The 19402-nt window shown below is 40.5% G+C and overlaps 1 protein-coding gene and 1 long non-coding RNA gene across 4 annotated transcripts; one reads left to right on the top strand and one right to left on the bottom strand.

Annotated features, from left to right (window-relative positions):
* Positions 1-318: 318 nt before the first annotated feature.
* Positions 319-15923, bottom strand: THAP12 (THAP domain containing 12). Of its 3 annotated transcripts, none has more exons than XM_021532431.2 (5): positions 15776-15923; positions 9275-9395; positions 7685-7792; positions 6695-6731; positions 319-6440 (listed from the first exon to the last, which is right to left on the bottom strand). In XM_021532431.2, exons 1-5 carry the CDS (start codon positions 15862-15864, stop codon positions 4495-4497), a joined length of 2301 nt encoding a protein of 766 aa, XP_021388106.1. In that variant the 5' UTR covers positions 15865-15923; the 3' UTR covers positions 319-4494. The 3 variants fall into 3 exon arrangements, with proteins under 3 accessions (XP_021388106.1, XP_021388107.1, XP_077647069.1); XM_021532432.2 differs by lacking the exon at positions 15776-15923 and adding an exon at positions 15190-15504; XM_077790943.1 differs by lacking the exon at positions 15776-15923 and adding an exon at positions 11397-13486.
* Positions 15574-19176, top strand: LOC144248937 (uncharacterized). Its single transcript, XR_013342123.1, has 2 exons — positions 15574-15638; positions 17966-19176. It is a non-coding gene; the product is annotated as an uncharacterized LOC144248937 (long non-coding RNA).
* The last annotated feature ends 226 nt before the right edge of the window (positions 19177-19402 follow it).

The raw sequence follows: 19402 nt of genomic DNA, 5'->3' as shown, positions 1-19402 counted from the left end.
GCCGGGGCTCCAGCTGGGACTCCATGTGCCAGGCTCAGAGCATGGTATCATAGAAGAAGGCATCCTAGTAGGTGCCTATATAAAATAACTATTTTTGAAAAACATCTTTTTATTACAGTGTTGCTTTTTGGAGCCTGTGGCCATGAGGGTTTGAGGAAGGTCTGTAGATGGCCTTGGGGGACGGTAACAGCCATCATCTACTCTGCACCTCAAGTTCTACAACTGGAACACAAATTTCTTCCTAGCCAACATGCATGGGGGGGGCAGGGGGCATTGGGAGTAACACAAGAGTATTAAGATCACATGAGCAGTCAAATGGCCAGTTTACTCACTGATATATTTAATTCTGAGACACTACAAAACAGAGGAATAGGGGATTACAGGGACATCTGCTCTGTCATTGCTGCTTCTCAATCTGCCTGAACAAACTGCACTAGTACTCGCATTTACTGCAATGACACTTCCAGGGATAACTCTTGCCAGCTTAAACAGAAGACCCATCAGCACGGTTTTAAGAAAAAAGCAAGTTTGCTGTAGGAAAATAAATAATTAGAAACACAGCAAAATATGACAAAAATCAAATGAACAATTACTGGGTTACGGAACACGCACACTGAATTCTATTTGATTAACAGTGTTATTTTTAAAAATATAGCTTATAAAGAGCATGCACATATTTTGAAACTGCTGTAGATGTGTTTAAAACTGACAACTCTTTTTTTTTTTTCTTGAGTGGTAATTAGTGAGCTGATGTCTCACTAATTACATTTAGGCAAAATTTTGGGGAGATTCCTATTTCTTGTTGGAACTATTTTCCTTATGGAAAGTAGAGAGGTCTCGAAATTATGGAATGTTATGCTTCTTTGGGATAACACCTATTGTTATTCCAGGTCAGTGGCTGTTTCTTGAAACATACAATAAAGAGATTTCTTTTCCTCTGCTTAAGAGTAATTGGGATGTTTGTGGCCATTCTGAGATTTTGCACTGTTGCACAGAAAGTGATTGTGGAAGACAGAATAGTTGCACCTAGAATCCTTAAGTGGTTCTGCTCCTCCACTTCTTTACAGCACAACCTTGGCACCTGAACAAGTGGATACAAGATTTCTGAAGACAATGACAGAAATAACACTACAGGAGACAAAATGATACATGCTCTTTTTCCAAGTATCAATACTGGTTTCTAGCAGGAATTCTGTGCATGGGAAAAGGAAATACATTTTGTATATTAAAACAAGCATTGTTTTCACAGACCATGGAAGGCTGAGCAGTTATAGAAATCTACTTTCACTAAAAATTATATCTGAGCAGCAATACTTGCATTAATTTTAACAGACTAATTACTGCATTACATAGAATGTGCCAAAATGCCAGGTCAAACTAATGTAAATACCTCACATAGACCTTGGAAATTTATGCTGACCTGAATTGACAGAATATTTAAAAACTGTAATTCCCTTTCTCCAGAATCTGTTCAACAAAACAGAATCCAAATTTCTCTTCAGTGATTATTTCATTTTCAGACACATTTGTATCAGTCGCAGACCTGCTGTAGCAAAATTGTGTAACTGGATTACACTACAGTTGCATTCTTTCTGTGCACCCCTAGAAATAGATGGGAAACACTGTAATTTCAGTGAATTGTTTTCCTCCACAGAAACCTCTCCTGCTGAAGAGGCACCTACCATTGCAATCTGCTATGCCTTTGCTCCTCAACATCACAGACCAATCACAGAATCCCAGAATGACCTGGGTAGGAAGGGACCTTACAGACCATCTTAATCCACTCCCCTGCCATGGGCAGGGACACTTTCCATTAGACCAGATTGCTCCAACCTTGGACACTTCCAGGGATGGGGCAGCCACAGCTTCTCTGAGCAACCTGTGTGTTTTACCAGCCACACAGACAAGAATTTTCCCTAACGTCTAATTTTAATCGCCCTTCTTTTAGTTTTCAGCATCCTACCAAATCATCCCGATTCAGATTAACTCCTATAGGTATAAAAAAAATCAAAGAGATTCCTCACCAACAGGACAAATCAAATTACAGTAAGTCAGAGCTCCCTATTTACAGACAAGCTAAATATCTCTGTGAAAGGCAGCTCAAAAGCAAAAGATTGAGCCAGCTAATTAGCAATGTTTATCACAAGCACGTGTCTTTAGCTGACCTCAGTAGACACTTTGTAACTTAAGCAGAGTTTTATTGTGCTTCCCTTCTTCAATTTGTCTCAGTATATTGGTCAGAAAGGCCTCATTTACACAGTCAGAAAGCAGTGTTCAGATCTTTTGGCCAATTCTGTGGTACTGGATATCAATTTTCCTTCTCCTGGGCTCATCCAACCTGATTTTACTGACACAGGGCTCATGACCACAGTGTTGCTGTGTTTAGCAGGGCAACTCACAGAACTCCAAGATGGGAAATAATTTTTTATTTATTTTATTAAAATTGTAATTGAGATAATATTTAAAAAGAGCCAATTTTCCATATGACTTTAATTTAAAAAAATATTTAATAGCATTAACCAAGATTTGGGAGTTATTTTCATATATTGAGAGGAACAGAGAAAGCTATTAGCTAAAACACTTTTTATATTGAGACAAGAATTGCAATAACATGAAAGTATGTTAGAAAGCATATACAAATACTAGTGGAAAGAAAAGATAATGTTTAGAAAAGGTGGGTTTTTTTCCAAATTTGATCTTGTTGTTTTGACTATATTAGAGCACTACAAACTCATATTCTTTAGAATCATTCAATTTGCTGTTGCTGGGAGCCTTTCTCACTGCAACTGTGAAGAACGTAAAAGTACTGTAATTTACCCACTTACTTAAGAACTTGGTAATGGGACTGGAGCATCTCCCATATGGAGACAGGACAAGAAAACTGTGGCTCTTCAGCCTGGAGAACAGAAGTTTGTGTGGAGACCTCACAGGACCTTCCAGTATCTGAAGGGGCTACAGACAGGGAAGCTGGAGAGGGACTCCGCATCAGGGACTGTAGTGAGAGGACAAGGGGGAATGGCTTTTAGCTAAAAGAGGGCAAATTTACTTTAGATAGCAGAGGAAATCCTTGGCTGTGAGGGCAGTGAGGCCCTGGCACAGGTTGCCCAGAGAAGCTGTGGCTGCCCCACTCCTGGAAGCGCTCAAGGCCAGGCTGGATGGGGCTTAGAGCAACCTGGGACAGTGGAAGGTGTCCCTGCCCATAGCAGAGGGTGGAACTGGATGAGCTTTAAGGTTCCTTCCAACCCAAGCCATGTGATGTTTGATTCAATAAATAACTTATAAACCTGACATGCATCAGGATAGCTGAAAAAATTTACTCTTGAACAATTCAAAATTTAATCTCTTTCTGTCTGATTGTCAGAACTTCGATCAGTAAAAGCACTGTAGTTAGTGCTATCTCAAAATACTTTAAAAAACCTTGCAGAACATACAGATCAGTGGTACAATCACACAGATTCCTCTGTCTTTAGAAAAGGCTGCTCACTAGAATCACAAAAACAGTGAAGAAAAAATTGCTAAAATAAAAGGCACCTTTACAGAACACATTTCCAGAGGCATAGCTTTACTAGGAAATCCAATGCCATGTAAAAAGCAATTCACATTTTATTTTAAATTTTCATAAACTGTACAAAAAAGTTTCATTCTCACCAAAAATAACAGCAATATTTCCAATATTACTTCTAGACAAACAACAAACTCTTATTTTAATCTTTGCAGAGTGAGTTTACAAATAAACATCCTGTAAGATGGATGGGTTTGCATCAGAGTTGGGGCAGAGCAAATAGATTTAAACATTTGTGGAATAAATTTTAAGATTTTTGTGTCTTTTAAGAATTTAAAAACTCCTGCCATGCCTTTTAAGCCTAAAGAAAAAAGTTTTGTGTCTGACACAAAGGAATGCAAACAGTCATCAAGAGATTAAAGAGGTTGACTCTTCCAACAAAACGTTAAACGTACCCCTGTATCACTGACATTCACTTTACACTGAGACCTGTTCACAGCATGGGGATCATGCAATAGCTGAATCCACTCTCTAAAATGCCACTTAAATATACATCAAAGACTTTCTTAAAAGCTTGGGTTTTTAAAAAAAATCCTAAGTAACAGAACTGAAATAGATTATACTCTTTTTAATAGTTTGATTTTCTTATCCTAATTAATCAGTGACTATGTAACAGCCCCATCAGATCTACAATCATAATGTATTTTTCCACGATGCAATAAAGTAAACGAGCACCTAGTTAAGTCAATCAGATGTAGAAAGTATCTCTGCCAAGAACATGGGCTTGTGTCAGGCTTGATTTTCTTTGCCAAACACATTTAGTATGGACTAACAACACATAATTTAGATCTTTGACCACAGCTTGTTCAGCCCAAGGCCTAAAATGAAAACACAATTGCAGTGATTTTTTAAGATTTAGTAAGTTTTTTTCCCCAGCTTTGAAACTTAATTAAGAAGAAGCTGTTTCAACAGATTGGTTAGAGTTTAAAAAGTTAGGCATCATCTGTTACTTCAGAATTGTTTGAAGGAATACAGTCTTGAAATTCCACTTTATCTGGGTAGAGTTTAATGTAAGTATCCACCATCAAATCTAAGTCATGTTTTATGTCAAGGTTTATGTTCAGCAAAGCAAGGTTGCTTGACCTTTGTCCTGTCAAGGTGTTTCTCAGGTATGCCTTTAAGCGCTTCCGTCCTACTCCGTATTTTTCATTCTCCACCTTCATCAATGGAAGTAAGCACAAGACTTTAAGCAATGCATAAACGTTAGGGAAAAACTTTATGTCGGGCAAGTGAAGAGCTTCATAAATAGTAGCTGGAAGTTCAATATCTTTTCCTCTGTGCTTCCACTTGATTCTCCAACAGTGAAGCTCAGCAGAAAGTGTGTCTGGATTGGGCAAGTCATTTTTGAACATGTCAGCATGATGCTCCTCAGACGTATTGAATTTGAGCTGTCCCATGACTGAGGGTACTAATGATAAACATTTAAGAGCTTTTAAATGTTGTTCTGAGAAAATATCTTTTAATTCTTGAATAATATGCTCTATTGTTGGGACACTTAGGATTTCTTTGTAGTAATTTTCTGATGTCATATCAGGGTCGAAGTTCCCCTGTTGTGCCCTGCGAAATTTTCCCGGGAGTTTAATTTGTACATCCAGTTTTGTAGCCAAATTTGTGGCTTCCTCAAACCAAAATTCATGGTAAACTTCAATATTCTCCATCACTTCATTCAGAGAGTGCAATACTGCTGTTAAGCTGCCAGCTGCAAAGAACACATCTGATGTTTGTCCCTGGAGATTTTTTCCAAATGCTCTTGTAAAAGACAGAACATTTTTCATAATTACAATAGTGACAATGAAATCAAAATCTGTTAGTGCACTTGAAAGTACAAATGCTCGTCCAACAATGAAGTTGTTCCACCTGACAGAGAAGTCACTGCTCACAGCGTCCAAGCACAGTACCAATGCTTGCAGGAGGTCCACTAACACCTCAAAAGTATCATGCCTGCCTGTCCACTGAGAACGGCAGATCTTCTTCAACTCATTGCCCTTCTCGTCATTGTCCTGAAAAAGAGCAGAAATTGTGTTGTCCAGTTCTACTAGTAATTGTGGAGACTGATTAAAAAGACAGCAAACTTCTTCAATTGTTCCTAATGCAATAGAAACACCAACAACAGGAACAGATTTTGCCAGCCAAACATTTAAGGCACACGAGGAACATAGTGTATACACAGCTTGTGGATACTTTTCCAAGAGTCTTGTAGCCACAACTTTCATTTTAGAAGCAAATCCACTGGAGACAATGTAGGCTTGACCCCGACAGTACTCCATGTTTAGACCCCACTTTTCAGTAATAGTTGCATGGAACTTAACAGCTAAAATTTCAGGATCAGCCTCATATGGTAAAAATCCTATGAATTCTTCTCTTAGATTGTGAGAATCATCAACGAACCTCACCAACACTGGCAAATGTTCCTCTCCTGCTATGTCTACTACTTCATCAGTGACAATAGAAAAGAAGTGGGAGTCTCTTACTTCCCTCAGTGTCTCTTCTCTAACACAGTTTTCACAGATCTCAAGCATTTGTTTCTGCTGAATTTTTGAACAATACTCAAGGTTGACTGCAGTCATCTCAAATCGTTTCCTCAAAACTTCATCACCACCATTTATTCTGTATTCCAGTAGAGCCTGAAAGTTATCTGAAGTAAAAATACCTTTTGGAAGTTCATCAACATTATGGCCAAACAATGGAATATTTTGTTTACCCATTAAGATCAAAATTTCAAATAATGATTTAAGGTAATCTTTGTTTTCTCTTTCTTCCAGTGTTAAGGGGACAGCTTTTTCCTCTTGTTCTTCCCCTCCTTCCTCTGAGACAGTATTTTTCTCATTGTTTTCATTCGATTCTTGAGTTGCCTGTTTCCGTTCAAAAGCATCATCAACTACAAAATGAAAATACTGTAAGTGTCAAAAATATAACATTTACTTGCCCATTACCTTTAAGTTACCAGAGTCCAGACAAGAATATTTCCAGTTTAAAAGTGAATGAGTATTTTGGAAATAATTTAGACTGGCTGGCTGAATCAAGAAGGAACTCAATTATCCTCCTGCTATATATAAACTAAGTTATGAGTCCTGCATTTCTTCATCAGCAGTAGTAAATAAAGTTATTATCTCAATTATTTTGATCACTTACTCTTTTCCTGCTTCAATGTTCTTATTTCATCTTCACTCTTAAAAAAAACAAATAAAAAGAACTTATACTGATGACAATGTCTAACACATGACCTTAAAATATTAACATATCAAGATCAGAAAAAAAATACTGTAGATGAGACCAGCTAACATTTGCCAAAGAGTGCTAGAAATTCTAAGACCAGGAGGTTTCTTGAGGTAGTTTATTACAGTGATAACATGTATCTAGAACAATTGTATTAGAAGGTTCTTCAATATATATAATTATTAGTGAATAGATTCCATTCAATAGATACTATTGCAATTTGGCAATATACTGCCAGTATACTGAACTACCTTTAACTCCATTTTCAGTCAACAGATGCAACCAAACTCACAAAGAAGTATTTAGAAATTGTCTGCAATTTTTCAAGTATAAACAGAGATTAGGAGTGAAATTCCTCTTAATTGTCAGTATACTTATAACCCTGAAATATACTTTCAGTATACTTTCTCCCCTAAATGACACACAAGACACAATCCCACAAAAAAATTTCTCAATCTTGGTTTTATCTGTGGATCATTTTTTCAGAACAGTAAGCTAAAACAAGCATGTCTGAATTGGTTCAGATTTCAGAAGTTAAATGGGTGAACCAAAGACCACAATCAACATGAACCAAGAATTTTAGGACATCATGCTTCAGTTGTCTTCAGTTGTCACTGTAGTAATAAGGAAAGGAAAACTATGTATTTGATTTGGGTGAAAGAATCAGCTCTGGACCAACTTTAATTTTCCAGATCATTTCTTAAAGACTTTCTTAGTAGATAAAATTTTTATAATACATTTAACTTATAATCAGCAAAAAAGATACAGGAATAGACAGCATAGAAAATACAAACACTCAAGTGGCTAAATATTTTTAATTTACGTTTTTGTGTAAAAGTTTCATATTAACTTACTTGTCATTTTTTCTTTTAATAATAAACCAATAATTTTACATTAAAAACTTACCAACTCTTTTATCCTTTTCCTATGTCTGCTGTGGGGATTGTTCAAGTGACTTGTAAGATCAAATATAGTTGGCACAGCATTATCCCGTAGAACCGTTCTGTATGGGCTCTGTAAGAAAACAAACATCTCGACTAGGGAATACTTTGAGAAATTTCAGACACTGTGTCCTTTTTTTCCCTCCTTCTTTTCTTGTTTATGTTATTATTCTAAAGCACTTTGACTTTTTGATGTTACCAAAGAGAAAACTAAGCTATGCAGTTTACATTTCAGGGATATTAAAGAACACTACAGAGATACTACAGAAAACTCCAATCCAAACTACAAATCTTTTTTCTCCCATTATTTTTATATCAAAGACCCTGGATGTAAGAATTTTAATTTACTGCAGTATTATGTTGTTTTTTTGGGGTTTTTTTAATAACCTTCTGGATAAAAAGACATACATGAGAAAGAAAACATTTTGTTACTATTGTGTTTTGGGTTTAATTCCTTATGTCACAATTTTAGAAACATTTCACTGTGAAAATGTTCAATTACTTCTTTTTGCAGAACTATGAAGTCCACCAAGCACTACTGTGAAAGATCATATTGAGGGAAAATTTATCTGTGAATAAAAAAAAAGAAGAAAAGACTTCTAGATGATCATGTGCATGCTCCCAGTTAAAAAAAAATATTTAAAGTAAAATATTATATTTGGATATACTGTAAACCTGTATTGCCTATACTGGCTAATTTCTACTAAGTACAAAATTGTAACTGATGTCATCTTGTCTTTAGATTGAAATACATTTCAAACCAACCCAGTTTCATAGCATTTCCTTTCAGAATCATAATTACTTTCAATTTTCATCTGTTTCAGGGATGCTGGCTAATTAGAGACCTCATCATGTGTAATATCATTAGGACTTCAGAGTTTTACCTGCATATTTTAATTACCATTCATAACTAAAAGATGCTATTTGCTTATGTACCAGAGTGAAATTCAGCCTTGAAAATAAACCTGATACAAAGTCCCATGTCCACCCTTTCCTACTCTTATGCAAGCTGTTAAAATCATATTGTTGACAAAAAAAAACTGAAAGCTATTACTTCATTAACAGAAGGCAGTGCCTTGACTTTAGCTGGATGAAAATGTAATAGGAAATTATAGCTTGACAGATGTAAAGAGTGTTTAAATATTGTAGCCACAACAGAGTGTAATTTAACCAAATCACACCATGTACACACTTCAGGAACAGGACATTAATAAGTTTAAATAATTAGAGATATGCAAATTACCAAATAAACTTATATAATATTGTAATTTCTAGTGAAACAAGTGAAAGAAAGCACTGCAGTGATGGACAGTGTTCAACAAACACATTAAACTTCCAGGAGCACCACTTTTTCCCTGTCCTCTGATTGTTCATTTTCAATGGCTGAGAGCCTGTGTGGAGCCCCAGAGAATGGCAGTGATACAATTAAGACTAAGAAATTAATTTTCCTAAGGACGAGTTACCCAGGAGCTGAAAGATTAAAAGGCAGCACTCTGGTGAAAAATGTCAGTCACATTTTGCAAGATGCAGTAAACAAATACTTGTTTTTACTTACGCTTCTGCATATCATAGATGTCTCAAAATGTTTAGCACACAATCTGTAATGCTTGTTGAGTTGATCTGGAGTTTTATCTTCTAAATCTGCCCTTCGACAGTTCTCTACCCATCTCTGACATCTGCATGTAAGGAGAATTAGATAATCTTAGGATAAAACAAAATCCCTTACAATTTCAAGCCATACTCAAAATTAGAGTGCAAGTGAGTGCAAGTAATCTTGATACTAGGTTCAGGAAAGTTCTTTACAACTTCCTTTGGAATATCCCATCAAATTTTTGTAAAAGCTACTTTTTCTGCTTTTGTTCACCACTCAGCATCACCCCATCAAATTCAGGATTATTTTCCCTTCATTTATATATTCCTGCGTTTGTCACACACACACACAGATTGTAGCACAGTTCCTCATGAAACCAAACTATTTAATTCTAAAGAATTTGCACTTAAAAAGAAAAATTTAAAACAAAACAGATGTTCTTATAGTCCAACGTCATAATGTTTTCTAGGCAGTTTTTAAGATAGCTGTCTTTTCCACCTCCCTTCAAAATATAGTATTCTTCTTATTTATTGTGGTCACTGGGGGAGTTTAGATTTATGAAAGTGAAATAATAACAGTAGAAAAAAACAACCATTCCACAGACAGTGCTTCCATGCCCGAAGAAAGTTCTCCTTAGATATGTATTTTTACATGTATTTACTTTTGCTTTGGTTAGTTCTCCAAGACATACCACAAAGACAAAGAAATATTTCTTTTAACTGACAGGACTCCATTAAGGTATGCAACTGCAGACTGTTCCCCTGGTGAGCAAACCACTTGCAGTAATTGATGCAAATGCTGCAGCTTCAACTCCCCCTAATGGAGTATATGTCATCACTCTCTGAGCAATTACTTGTTCTGTTGCTAAGAGTTAGAAGAAAGCAAATTTACTATTACTTTTGGCTACAAACATGAAATTATTGTTTGTAGCAGTAAGGAGGGAGAAAAAAACCCTAGTGATTACTCAACAATATAAGAACAGAGGCTGTCTTGTCAGATGTTTGAGTGGGTGTCATGGTTTGATGCTGGCACAATGCCAGTGCCCCCATGAAAGTACACCTTCCCCAAATGAGTGCTGTGAGATGTGACCAGAAACAAAGCAGAGCAGGCTTGAGCTTAGAAATGAGGAAAAAAACTTTATTAACCTACCATTATAATAAAAGACACACACAGAATCCAGAATGAAAACCCTCCAAAATATTCCTCCTCCCCGCACCCAATTTCCAACAAAACACAGTGAGATAAAACTTGGACCCTTAATCAAGTTACCACCCCTCAAATAATCAATTCTTCACCCATCAGGGGAGAGAGGAGTCTCTCTTGTAGCACAGACCCCCCCCGGAAACACAGTTGCGACCTCTTTGTGTTAAAAAAGTCTGCCAGTGTGACAATCCTCCTTCCATGTACAGTGCTCTCACCACTGTGCACAGACCAAGACTGTTCATAGGGTTCCACCTTTTAGGATGCTCTGCCAAGGACCAAAGAACAACAGTTTCTCATTTTGGGATAACAGTCCCCCTCATTTTCTCCTCCCCTGGAGCCAAGGATCTCGAGAACAGACATCTTCTTTTTCTCTGAAGACTGAGGGCACCACCACACCCTCCTCATCCTTCTCTGTTCACTCCACTCCTGCCACTCTCATGGCATCACTGCAGCAGGTCACTCTCACTCCAGCCCTGGCAGTCACTGCAGCCGGTCACTCTCTTGGCTCAAGTCATTGCATCCCCCTAAAAATGCAGTTTCTGCTGCAGGAGAAATTGGTTCAGTCTATGGCTATACAAGAAAAGTCCAGCCAAGGCCACTCCATCATCTCCTCCCACTAGGATTTCTTCTTCTAACATCCCAGGTCCCAGACCATCTCTCTTCTCTTTCAGATCCAGGAAGATTAATGTTTCACAAAGCTTTAATTGTCGAAGAAGGGGTTAAAAGACTCAGACTCCCAGGACAGCTGGAATCTCAGCTGCTTAGACCTCCAACTCCCATGGCTGGGAACTGCTCAAATTTGTAATCAGGTAGATTTAAAATAGCCTGGAGTTTAGGAGTAGTACTATGGGATAGCAAGATATTGGAAATAACTCTCACCAACCTCTACAGGGGTCATCAACAGGAACAGCGTTTGGCAGAGAATTATATCCAGGATCAGCCTTAGAAAATAAATGGTTGGAGACAACTTCACATAAAATAATAAATAATATATAAAACAAAATACAGCTACATGACATACAATCTGGAGATGAAGGATCAACTAAGGTATTTTCAGTAAAATCTAAATTGGAAGTTAAATAGGAAGGACTATATACTGCCATATACTATTTGCTGTATGTTTTAGATAACAAAACTGGATACACCATTCTCACATCAAAAGAGTAGTGGATGATCAACCATCATGATCATTATGTGATTTTTTATTCGTAATCATTTAAGTATTTGTGCACAGGAATCTATGTTGTACTGTACCCTATAGTAATACTGTTAGTTGTTATATTGGTACTTGGAATAATGCTGTACATAAGTGCAGCACTTACAGAATGGGTGCAGAGACTGTAAAGATATAAAAGCCCAAGGATTTATTGGTTCAGGATCAATCCCCAGAGGCATCAGCTCAAGCTGTAATCACGTTATGATTAAAGTGCTGAAAGGAACCAGACATCTGAGACTCTACTAAAGAAAACCCAGAACCAAGGGTCAAGGATATGAGTGTGGTATGTCCAGGGAGTCACATGGCACTGTTTCATTTGGAGCCACATGCCCTGGAGGGGCTTTGCTCACAGCAATTAAAGTCTTGGTCTGCAAAGGGGACTCCTAGTGTGATTCCTGAATGGTCAGGAAGGAAAGTTTCCTTAATACCACTTAGGCATTGTCACAAACTTTACACTTTCAGAGATCTGCTGACATCCCATGAAGTTGAAATGGCATTTTACTGAGTTGCAACTAGAGTATATATCACCTCACTACTGGGCAACTGCAGCAGAACACCTTCTCTTTGCTTAAGTATTTTATTCTAAACACTCATACTTCAACTGTAACTTGAGCCACCATGATGAACAGAGCCACAATCACAGATGAGAGTTAAACAAACATATTTTACTGTGAGGATCACTGCCTACACTGCATAAAACTGTAAACCTTATGTAGGTAACAGAGGCTACTTACACTAGTTTGATATGAAAAGACAATTAAATACTGGTGGTTCTTCTCCAAAGGTTAATCTCTGAACCCTTTATCTTCTCAAGAAGCCAAAATGAAAGAGGTAGTCTTAACAGGTTAGCTCTCTCTGACTTCGTAATACCTGAAAGATGAGACTTGGAATGTCTAACTGGAACTGCTTAGCACTGAGCAGGCAAAACATTAAAGATAATTACCCAGCTATTATGGAAACACTGAAAACAGTAAGGTAGTAGAAACAATTTACCCAGACTATGCATTTACCATCAATTACTTTTTTTAAATTAAGATTTATTTTAAAATGTATTCTAACAACTTTATTTTCAGCTTTCCCACTGTAAGCTGCCAAGTGCAAATAACATTTTGTGACAATGTACTTTGCTCACCATCCCCATCTGACCTATAAAAGTGAAAGCAAGCAGTACAAGGAACATATTTTCATCTCCATCTGCAGACTGCTGTAGACAAACCCACAGAATAAAACACCCTCAAGTCTGTAAAACTAAATGGATGCATGGATTTATTAGTCTCTAAATGCCCTTGGTAAAATAGAATATATTATCAAATTTGGACAGAAAGTTGTAAAATATGAAGGGGGGAACTTCTAGAGAACTTAGAACATCATCTTTGTCACTGATTGTTTTTAAGAGCACAAAGATGTTATGAACAGTTTACATATAGTTTCTCCTTCCTCCTGCCCATCTTGTGAGACCCCATCTAAAATACTGTATGCCCCAATATAAAGACAGACATGAAAATGTTGGACCAAATCTGGAGGAGACCACAAAGCTGGCAAGAGGACTGGAGCACCTCCCATATGGAGACAGGATGAGAAAGTAGTGGCTGCTCAGCCTGGAGAAGAGAAGGTTGCAGAGACCACACAGTGCTTTCCAGAGTCTGAAAGGGCCTTACAAAGAAGTAGGAGAGGAACTCTGCATCAGGAACTCTAGTGATAGGACATGGGGAAAAATGGCTTCAAACTCTAAGAGGGGAAATTTAGGGTAGAGATATGAAGAAAAATTTTTACAGTGAGGGTTTGGAGGCCCTGGCATAGGTTGCCAAGAGAAGCTGAGGCTGCCCCATTCCTGGAAGTGTTCCAAGGGTTGGCTGGGAGCAAGGCGGTCTAATGGAAGGTGTACCTGCCCATGGCTTGGAACGAGATGAGCTTTAAGGTTCCTTCCAACCTAAACCATACTAGAGTTTATAAAATAGAGTTTTTAAAAAATTAATCTTTAAAATGCAATCATTTAGTTGCGCACCTTCAACTACAACTCCTCACTCCTACCATGGAACAAACTCACTCAAAATGTCCTTCCATAAAAAAATTATAAACTGAAGAGGGTATTTTCTTCATACAGTAAACTGTCATCTACTGCTGAATTCTGTACAGCTTGATGTGACTCACATTTTACAGCATGGACCTCTTACAAATTAAGACTGAAGCTCAGGCAGTGCCAATTTTCTTAAATTCCACACAAACTGCAGACATTCCTTTGAGTGAGATGCTAAAGGTCTCTGTGACATCTGACAGGACAGATGGTAGAAAGAGACAACAGTAAGAGCAGATCATGAAAATGAAAGAATAAGAGTAGGTAAGCAAACACTTTGATTTCAGTTCTTATTAAAGCAAAAGCATATGGAATATGGATTGTGTTATAATACCTTGCATGTATTAGACATCAAGGGGTCTGGATAGCCTTCACAGCAAGGAATTGCATTCATCCAGGAGAACTTCATAACATATCCAAAATCACAACTTTAGAGAGCAGCTCCTACCTATATAAGCTTTTATGTATCTTCATTTGAAATTGCTTGGTGTGTTTGTTTCCTTAGAAAATACTACATATGCATGATTCCCATGGGGTTTTGATTTTTCAAAAAATCAGGTCAAGCAGCTTCAAGGAAGGAAGGGAGTGTGTGCCATGTATAAATCATGAAAAGCCCAGCCTTAACTATTGACTGTTAGAAAAGAGGTAACTGGTATTGCTCTATGCCTATTCACCTTTCAATATTGTGAGCATCATGTTAAATCAACTGATTTTAAGAGTGTTATCTTGATTTAAAGGTGAACCTTTAATGGGGGTTTCTGTGTCTAAGTACATTATTTATTTTTCATAGTATTTTCCGCTGTCACTCACACACTTTTTGCTCTACCAGTACACCACCCCTGCTTTTCACCCACTGGGAATTTCTCCCATCACCTCTCATGATGCTTTGCCACCATCCCAATGAAACAGAGTAAAATTTAACAGAGTAGAAAATCCATCTGGATTTAAGTAAAGTGTACTGCGTAGTGGTTTGCTAAGATAAATGAAATATACTGTTTGTATATTTTTTGTATATTATAGTCTGTTAACTCTGCTGTGCTTGTAAAATTGTCCCAGCCAAAAATAAAAGAATGCAATCTCCAAGGTAAAGAGATAAGAGGGGCCCCTTGAACTCTAAAACTAAGAAAAGAAGTCTGCAAAAATAGACAAAAACATTAGAGAGTTCTCTGTACAAAGGATCAACTGTAAATTGTAACTCGAAATCAACAGAATAAATATGCATGAACCTATTGTAAGAGTCTATGTATATATAAATTAGTGCAAGATAATAAAAAAGATCGAGAATCCCCAAGGGATGCACATGCCCTTTAAAGGAAAATCCCTGCTACAAGGAAAATCCCAGTGTGCGTCCAGCGCTAAAAATAAAAATTACCGTTCCCGACAAACCTTTATTAAAAATGTAAGGTTTTGCGTGTCACCGGCAATCCTGTGCCAGTTCCTCCCCGTCGCAGGAGTGTCCCACTTGCCACGCACATACCACACCGCCTGACCCACAGAGCAGGACTGACGGACCTTCACTGCTTGAGCCAGCGCGGGCCCCACACCGCAGGGCTCCCCTACGTGAGCCGATGGCTCCGGCACCCCTCCAGCTGCCCCACACATCTCACCGCACCGCCTCGCCCTGCCCACGGGCGGGCTGCCCACGGGCGGGCAGCCCCCGGCCCGCTCTCGGCCGGGCGCCCCGGAGCGCCGCCGCTCCGCCGAGGGGCGGCAGCCGCAGCCGCGGCGCTGCCGGCGCAGGCGCAGCCGCCGCCGCAGCCCGCGGGGTCCCGGCCCCGCCCCGCCCGGACCTGCGCGGCCTCCGCGGGCGCCGCCGCCGCTCCGGGCGCCCTCGGGTAAGGAGGCGCGGCTGGGGAGGCAGGGCGGGCAGGGGGAAGGCAGCCAGCGCTCCGGCACGGAGTATCCTCGGACAGGCAGCGCGGTGGCGGGGCCGGAGCGGGAGAGGCGGGCGCCCCTCCCTCGGTGGTCTCACCTGGCCGGATCGCGGGGGAAGCGGAAGAAGGCCAGGTCGGACTGGGTGCTCTTGCGGGTGCAGTTCGGCGCCGCGCAGAAGTTCGGCATGGTTCCCCCGGCCGGCGCCGCTGCCCCTTTAAATCCCCGGGCCGGCGGGAGGGGGGCGGGGGGGGAGGGTGCGTGTGTGGGGTGGAGGAGGAGGAGGTGGCGGCGGCGGCCGGAGGGGAGGCCGGGCGGGAAGCGGCTCCACAGTGCTGTGAGCGGCCGGGAGGATTCAGCGCCGCACTCCGCCGGGCCGGGGCCGCCTCCTTCCCACACTGCACCGCGCGCGGCCGCGGCGGGCACGGCCCCGCGCGTGCGCGCGGGGAGCGGGGACGGCGGGGGCGCGCATGCGCGGGTGGCGGGGTCTGCGTGTGAGGTGCGTGTGTGTGTCTGTGTGTCCATTACGTGCGTGTTACCCCGTGTGTGTGTGTCTGTGTGTCCATTACGTGCGTGTTACCCCGTGTGTGTGTGTCTGTGTGTCCATTACGTGCGTGTTACTGTATGTGTGTGTGTGTTAAGTGCTTGTGTCCATTATGTGCGTGTTAACCCGTGTGTGTGTGTCTGTCTGTCCATTACGTGCGTGTTACTGTATGTGTGTGTGTTCATTATGTGCGTGCTACCCCGTGTGTGTGTGTTAAGCGCTTGTGTCCATTATGTGCGTGTTAATCCGTGTGTGTATGTATGTGCGTTAAGCACGTGTGTCCATTACGTGCATACTACCCCGTGTGTATGTCATTACATGCGTGTTACCCCGTGTGTGTGTACGTATGTATGTGTGTTAAGCACGTGTGTCCATTACGTGTGTGTGTCCATTACGTGCATATTACCGTGTGTGTGTGTGTGTGTACTAAGTGCATGTGTCCATTACGTGTGTTACCCTGTGTGTGCTAAGTGCATGTATGTGTCCATTACGTGCGTGTTACCCCGTATGTGCTAAGTGCGTGTGTCCATTACGTGCGCGTTACCCCGTGTGTGTGTGTGCTAAGTGCGTGTGTCCATGATGTGCGTGCTACCCCCTGTGTGTGTGTGTGTGTGTGTGTGTGTGTGTGTGCATGTATGTCCATTACATGTGTGTTGCCGTGTGTGTGTGTGTTAAGTGTGTGTGTCCATGATGGGCGTGCTGCCCCGCGTCTTTGTCTTTGTGTGTGTGTGTGCTAAGCACGTGTCCATTATGTGCGTGCTACCCCATGTGTGTTAAGCAAATGTGTCCATTATGTGCATGCTACCCCATGTGTGTGTGTGTGTGCTAAGCACGTGTCCATTACATGCGTGTTACCCCGTGTGTGCTAAGTGCATGTATGTGTCTATTACGTGTGTGTTACCCCGTATGTGTGTGTGTGCGCTAAGTGCGTGTGTCCATGATGTGCATGCTACTCCCTGTGTGTGTGTGCGTGTGTGTGCGCATATGTCCATTACGTGTGTGTTGCCGTGTGTGTGTGTGTGTGTGTGTGTGTGTTAAGCATGTGTGTCCATGATGGGCATGCTACCCCATGTCTGTGTCTTTGTGTGTGTGTGCTAAGCACATGTGTCCATTATGTGCGTGCTACCCCATGTGTGTGTGTTATGCTGTTCCTTTTACATCGTGTGCGTGTTTTATGGCTTGTGTGTATTTGTTACACCCTGTGTGCAACGCCACATGTGTGCATTACAGCACGCGTGTGTTGCGCCGTGCATGTGAAGCCATGGGCTCATGCGTGATGCCAAGTGTGTGTGCACGTGGTACAGCGTGCATGTGTTACCCCATGGCCACCCCAAAACCCAGCTTTTTCTTCTCCAGTCCATACTCATGTCAGCCTGGTCTTCCTGCTCTCCCTGCCGCATTATCCCTTTTGATTCATTCATGTATCTGCAGCCCTATGTAGTTTCCTCATCAAACCCTCACTCTCCAAGCACAGTACCTCCCATGCCCCCTTTAACTCCACGACTGGTTGCCCCTCTCTCTTTGCTCACAGCTCCTGGTCGCCAGCCACAGGTCTCCACCTCATTGTTACAGTTCTGATCATTTGTGGCTCAGTTTCCCTTAGTTTCCCTCTCTGAGGAAACTCACAGCTCGCTTGCCTTTGCTTGGAGCTGCTTCCCATCTTTATATCTGCTACACTGTGTCTCCTTTAAAAACAGGCATCGAGGTCATCATGGTGTTCTCTTATTTTCTTTTGTTTGGATCTAGGAGGATGTTGGTACTCTGCAGCCTGATGGATAACCCCACGCAGAATCGCTGAATCAAGTAGGTTGGAAAAGACTTCTGCAATCACTGAGTCCAGCCTATGATGGATCATAACCTTGTCAGCTATACCAGAGCACATCCAGGCTATCCTTAAACATCTCCAGGGATGATGACTCTACCACCTCCCTAGGCAGACCCTTCCAATAGCTAATCACACTTGCTGTGAAAAAAATTCCTCCTGATGTACAATCTAAACATTCCCTGGCACAGCTTAAGACTTGATTTGATCTGTCTTCTCATCCTGTTGCTGGTTGCTTGGGAGAAGAGGGTAATCCCCGCCTGGCTAAACCTTCTTTCAGGTAGTCAAAGAAGTAATGGTAAAAGCCACAAACTTTTTAAGTAATGAAATAATTAGATAGAGGTTGTACTGGTCAGAAGCCATAATTAGGTAAAAATAAAATAAAGCTTAGAAAAAAAAACAGGATACAGAAAACTGGATGGTAGGAAGTAGGTAAGAGCTCCCTCACCAAGTATATCCTGTTTAAAAGCAGGTAGAGCATTAACTTTCTAACACTTTCTAACATGACACATATACACATAATATTCATTGTAATATTTGCGAAAAGCCAATCACAAAATAAGCATTTTTCACAAATATTATATGTGTCATGTTAGAAAAAATTATTTTATGTGTCATGTTAGAAAGTTATGCTGTATTCTCTTAAGTAGTGTGTTAAATACAGTTTTAGGTTCCAACATAATGTTCAAATAGAGACTATGTATGTGGGGGGAGTTTTTTTTTTTAACAATGAGATACTCGCTTCAAGGAACACCTAAATCTTCCAGAGGAGAGGAATTTATGGTTTTCTTATCAGAAGAAGCCAATTTCTTCAGGCCTTGCTCAGACTCAAAGACGCCTTGGGGATTAAAGGAAACAGTTGACATACAACAGACAGAGTTTCTTGTTTTAAATAAAATGTATGCATAACCATGAAGGATATATGAATATGCATCAGGCTATTGTTTTTAAGGTTATTCCTTTGTTCACAGGGGATGCTTTTCGTGACTTAGTGTCTGAGAGCATACAGACATCTGTAATTCTTTGCTTTTTATTGTCTTGTAATTGTCCTACCTCTAAACTTTATTACTCTAATTGTATTACTATTTTTATAACCATATTATTATTATTAAACTTTTAATATTTTAAAAACCAAGTGATTGGCGTTTTTCCACAATATTCATTGTAACATTTGTGAAAAGCCAATCATAAAACATGCATTTTTTTTTTCCCGATAAATCTTCAGGAAAACAAATGATAATCGCTGTAACATCCAAACCAGCGGCCAGGCCCTGACGCTGGCGGTGCTGGGATGCGGGTGGCTGCTGTCCCCGGGGGAACAGAGGCACCTCGGAGCGGCTGCAGGTGCGGGATTTATTTCC

This window comes from Lonchura striata, chromosome 2 (genome assembly GCF_046129695.1).
Source record: "Lonchura striata isolate bLonStr1 chromosome 2, bLonStr1.mat, whole genome shotgun sequence".
Lineage (NCBI taxonomy): Eukaryota > Metazoa > Chordata > Aves > Passeriformes > Estrildidae > Lonchura > Lonchura striata.
This window is presented reverse-complemented; position numbering and strand designations above follow the sequence as displayed.

Coding starts and splice junctions, on each gene's coding strand:
- THAP12 (XM_021532431.2), bottom strand. CDS start 15,864: ATGCCGAACTTCTGCGCGGCGCCGAACTGCACCCGCAAGAGCACCCAG. Junction 9,396..15,775: donor TTCCCCCGCGATCCGGCCAG/GTGAGACCACCG, acceptor CCTTACATGCAG/ATGTCAGAGATGGGTAGAGA. Junction 6,732..7,684: donor GGAAAAGGATAAAAGAGTTG/GTAAGTTTTTAA, acceptor GTTTTTTTTAAG/AGTGAAGATGAAATAAGAAC.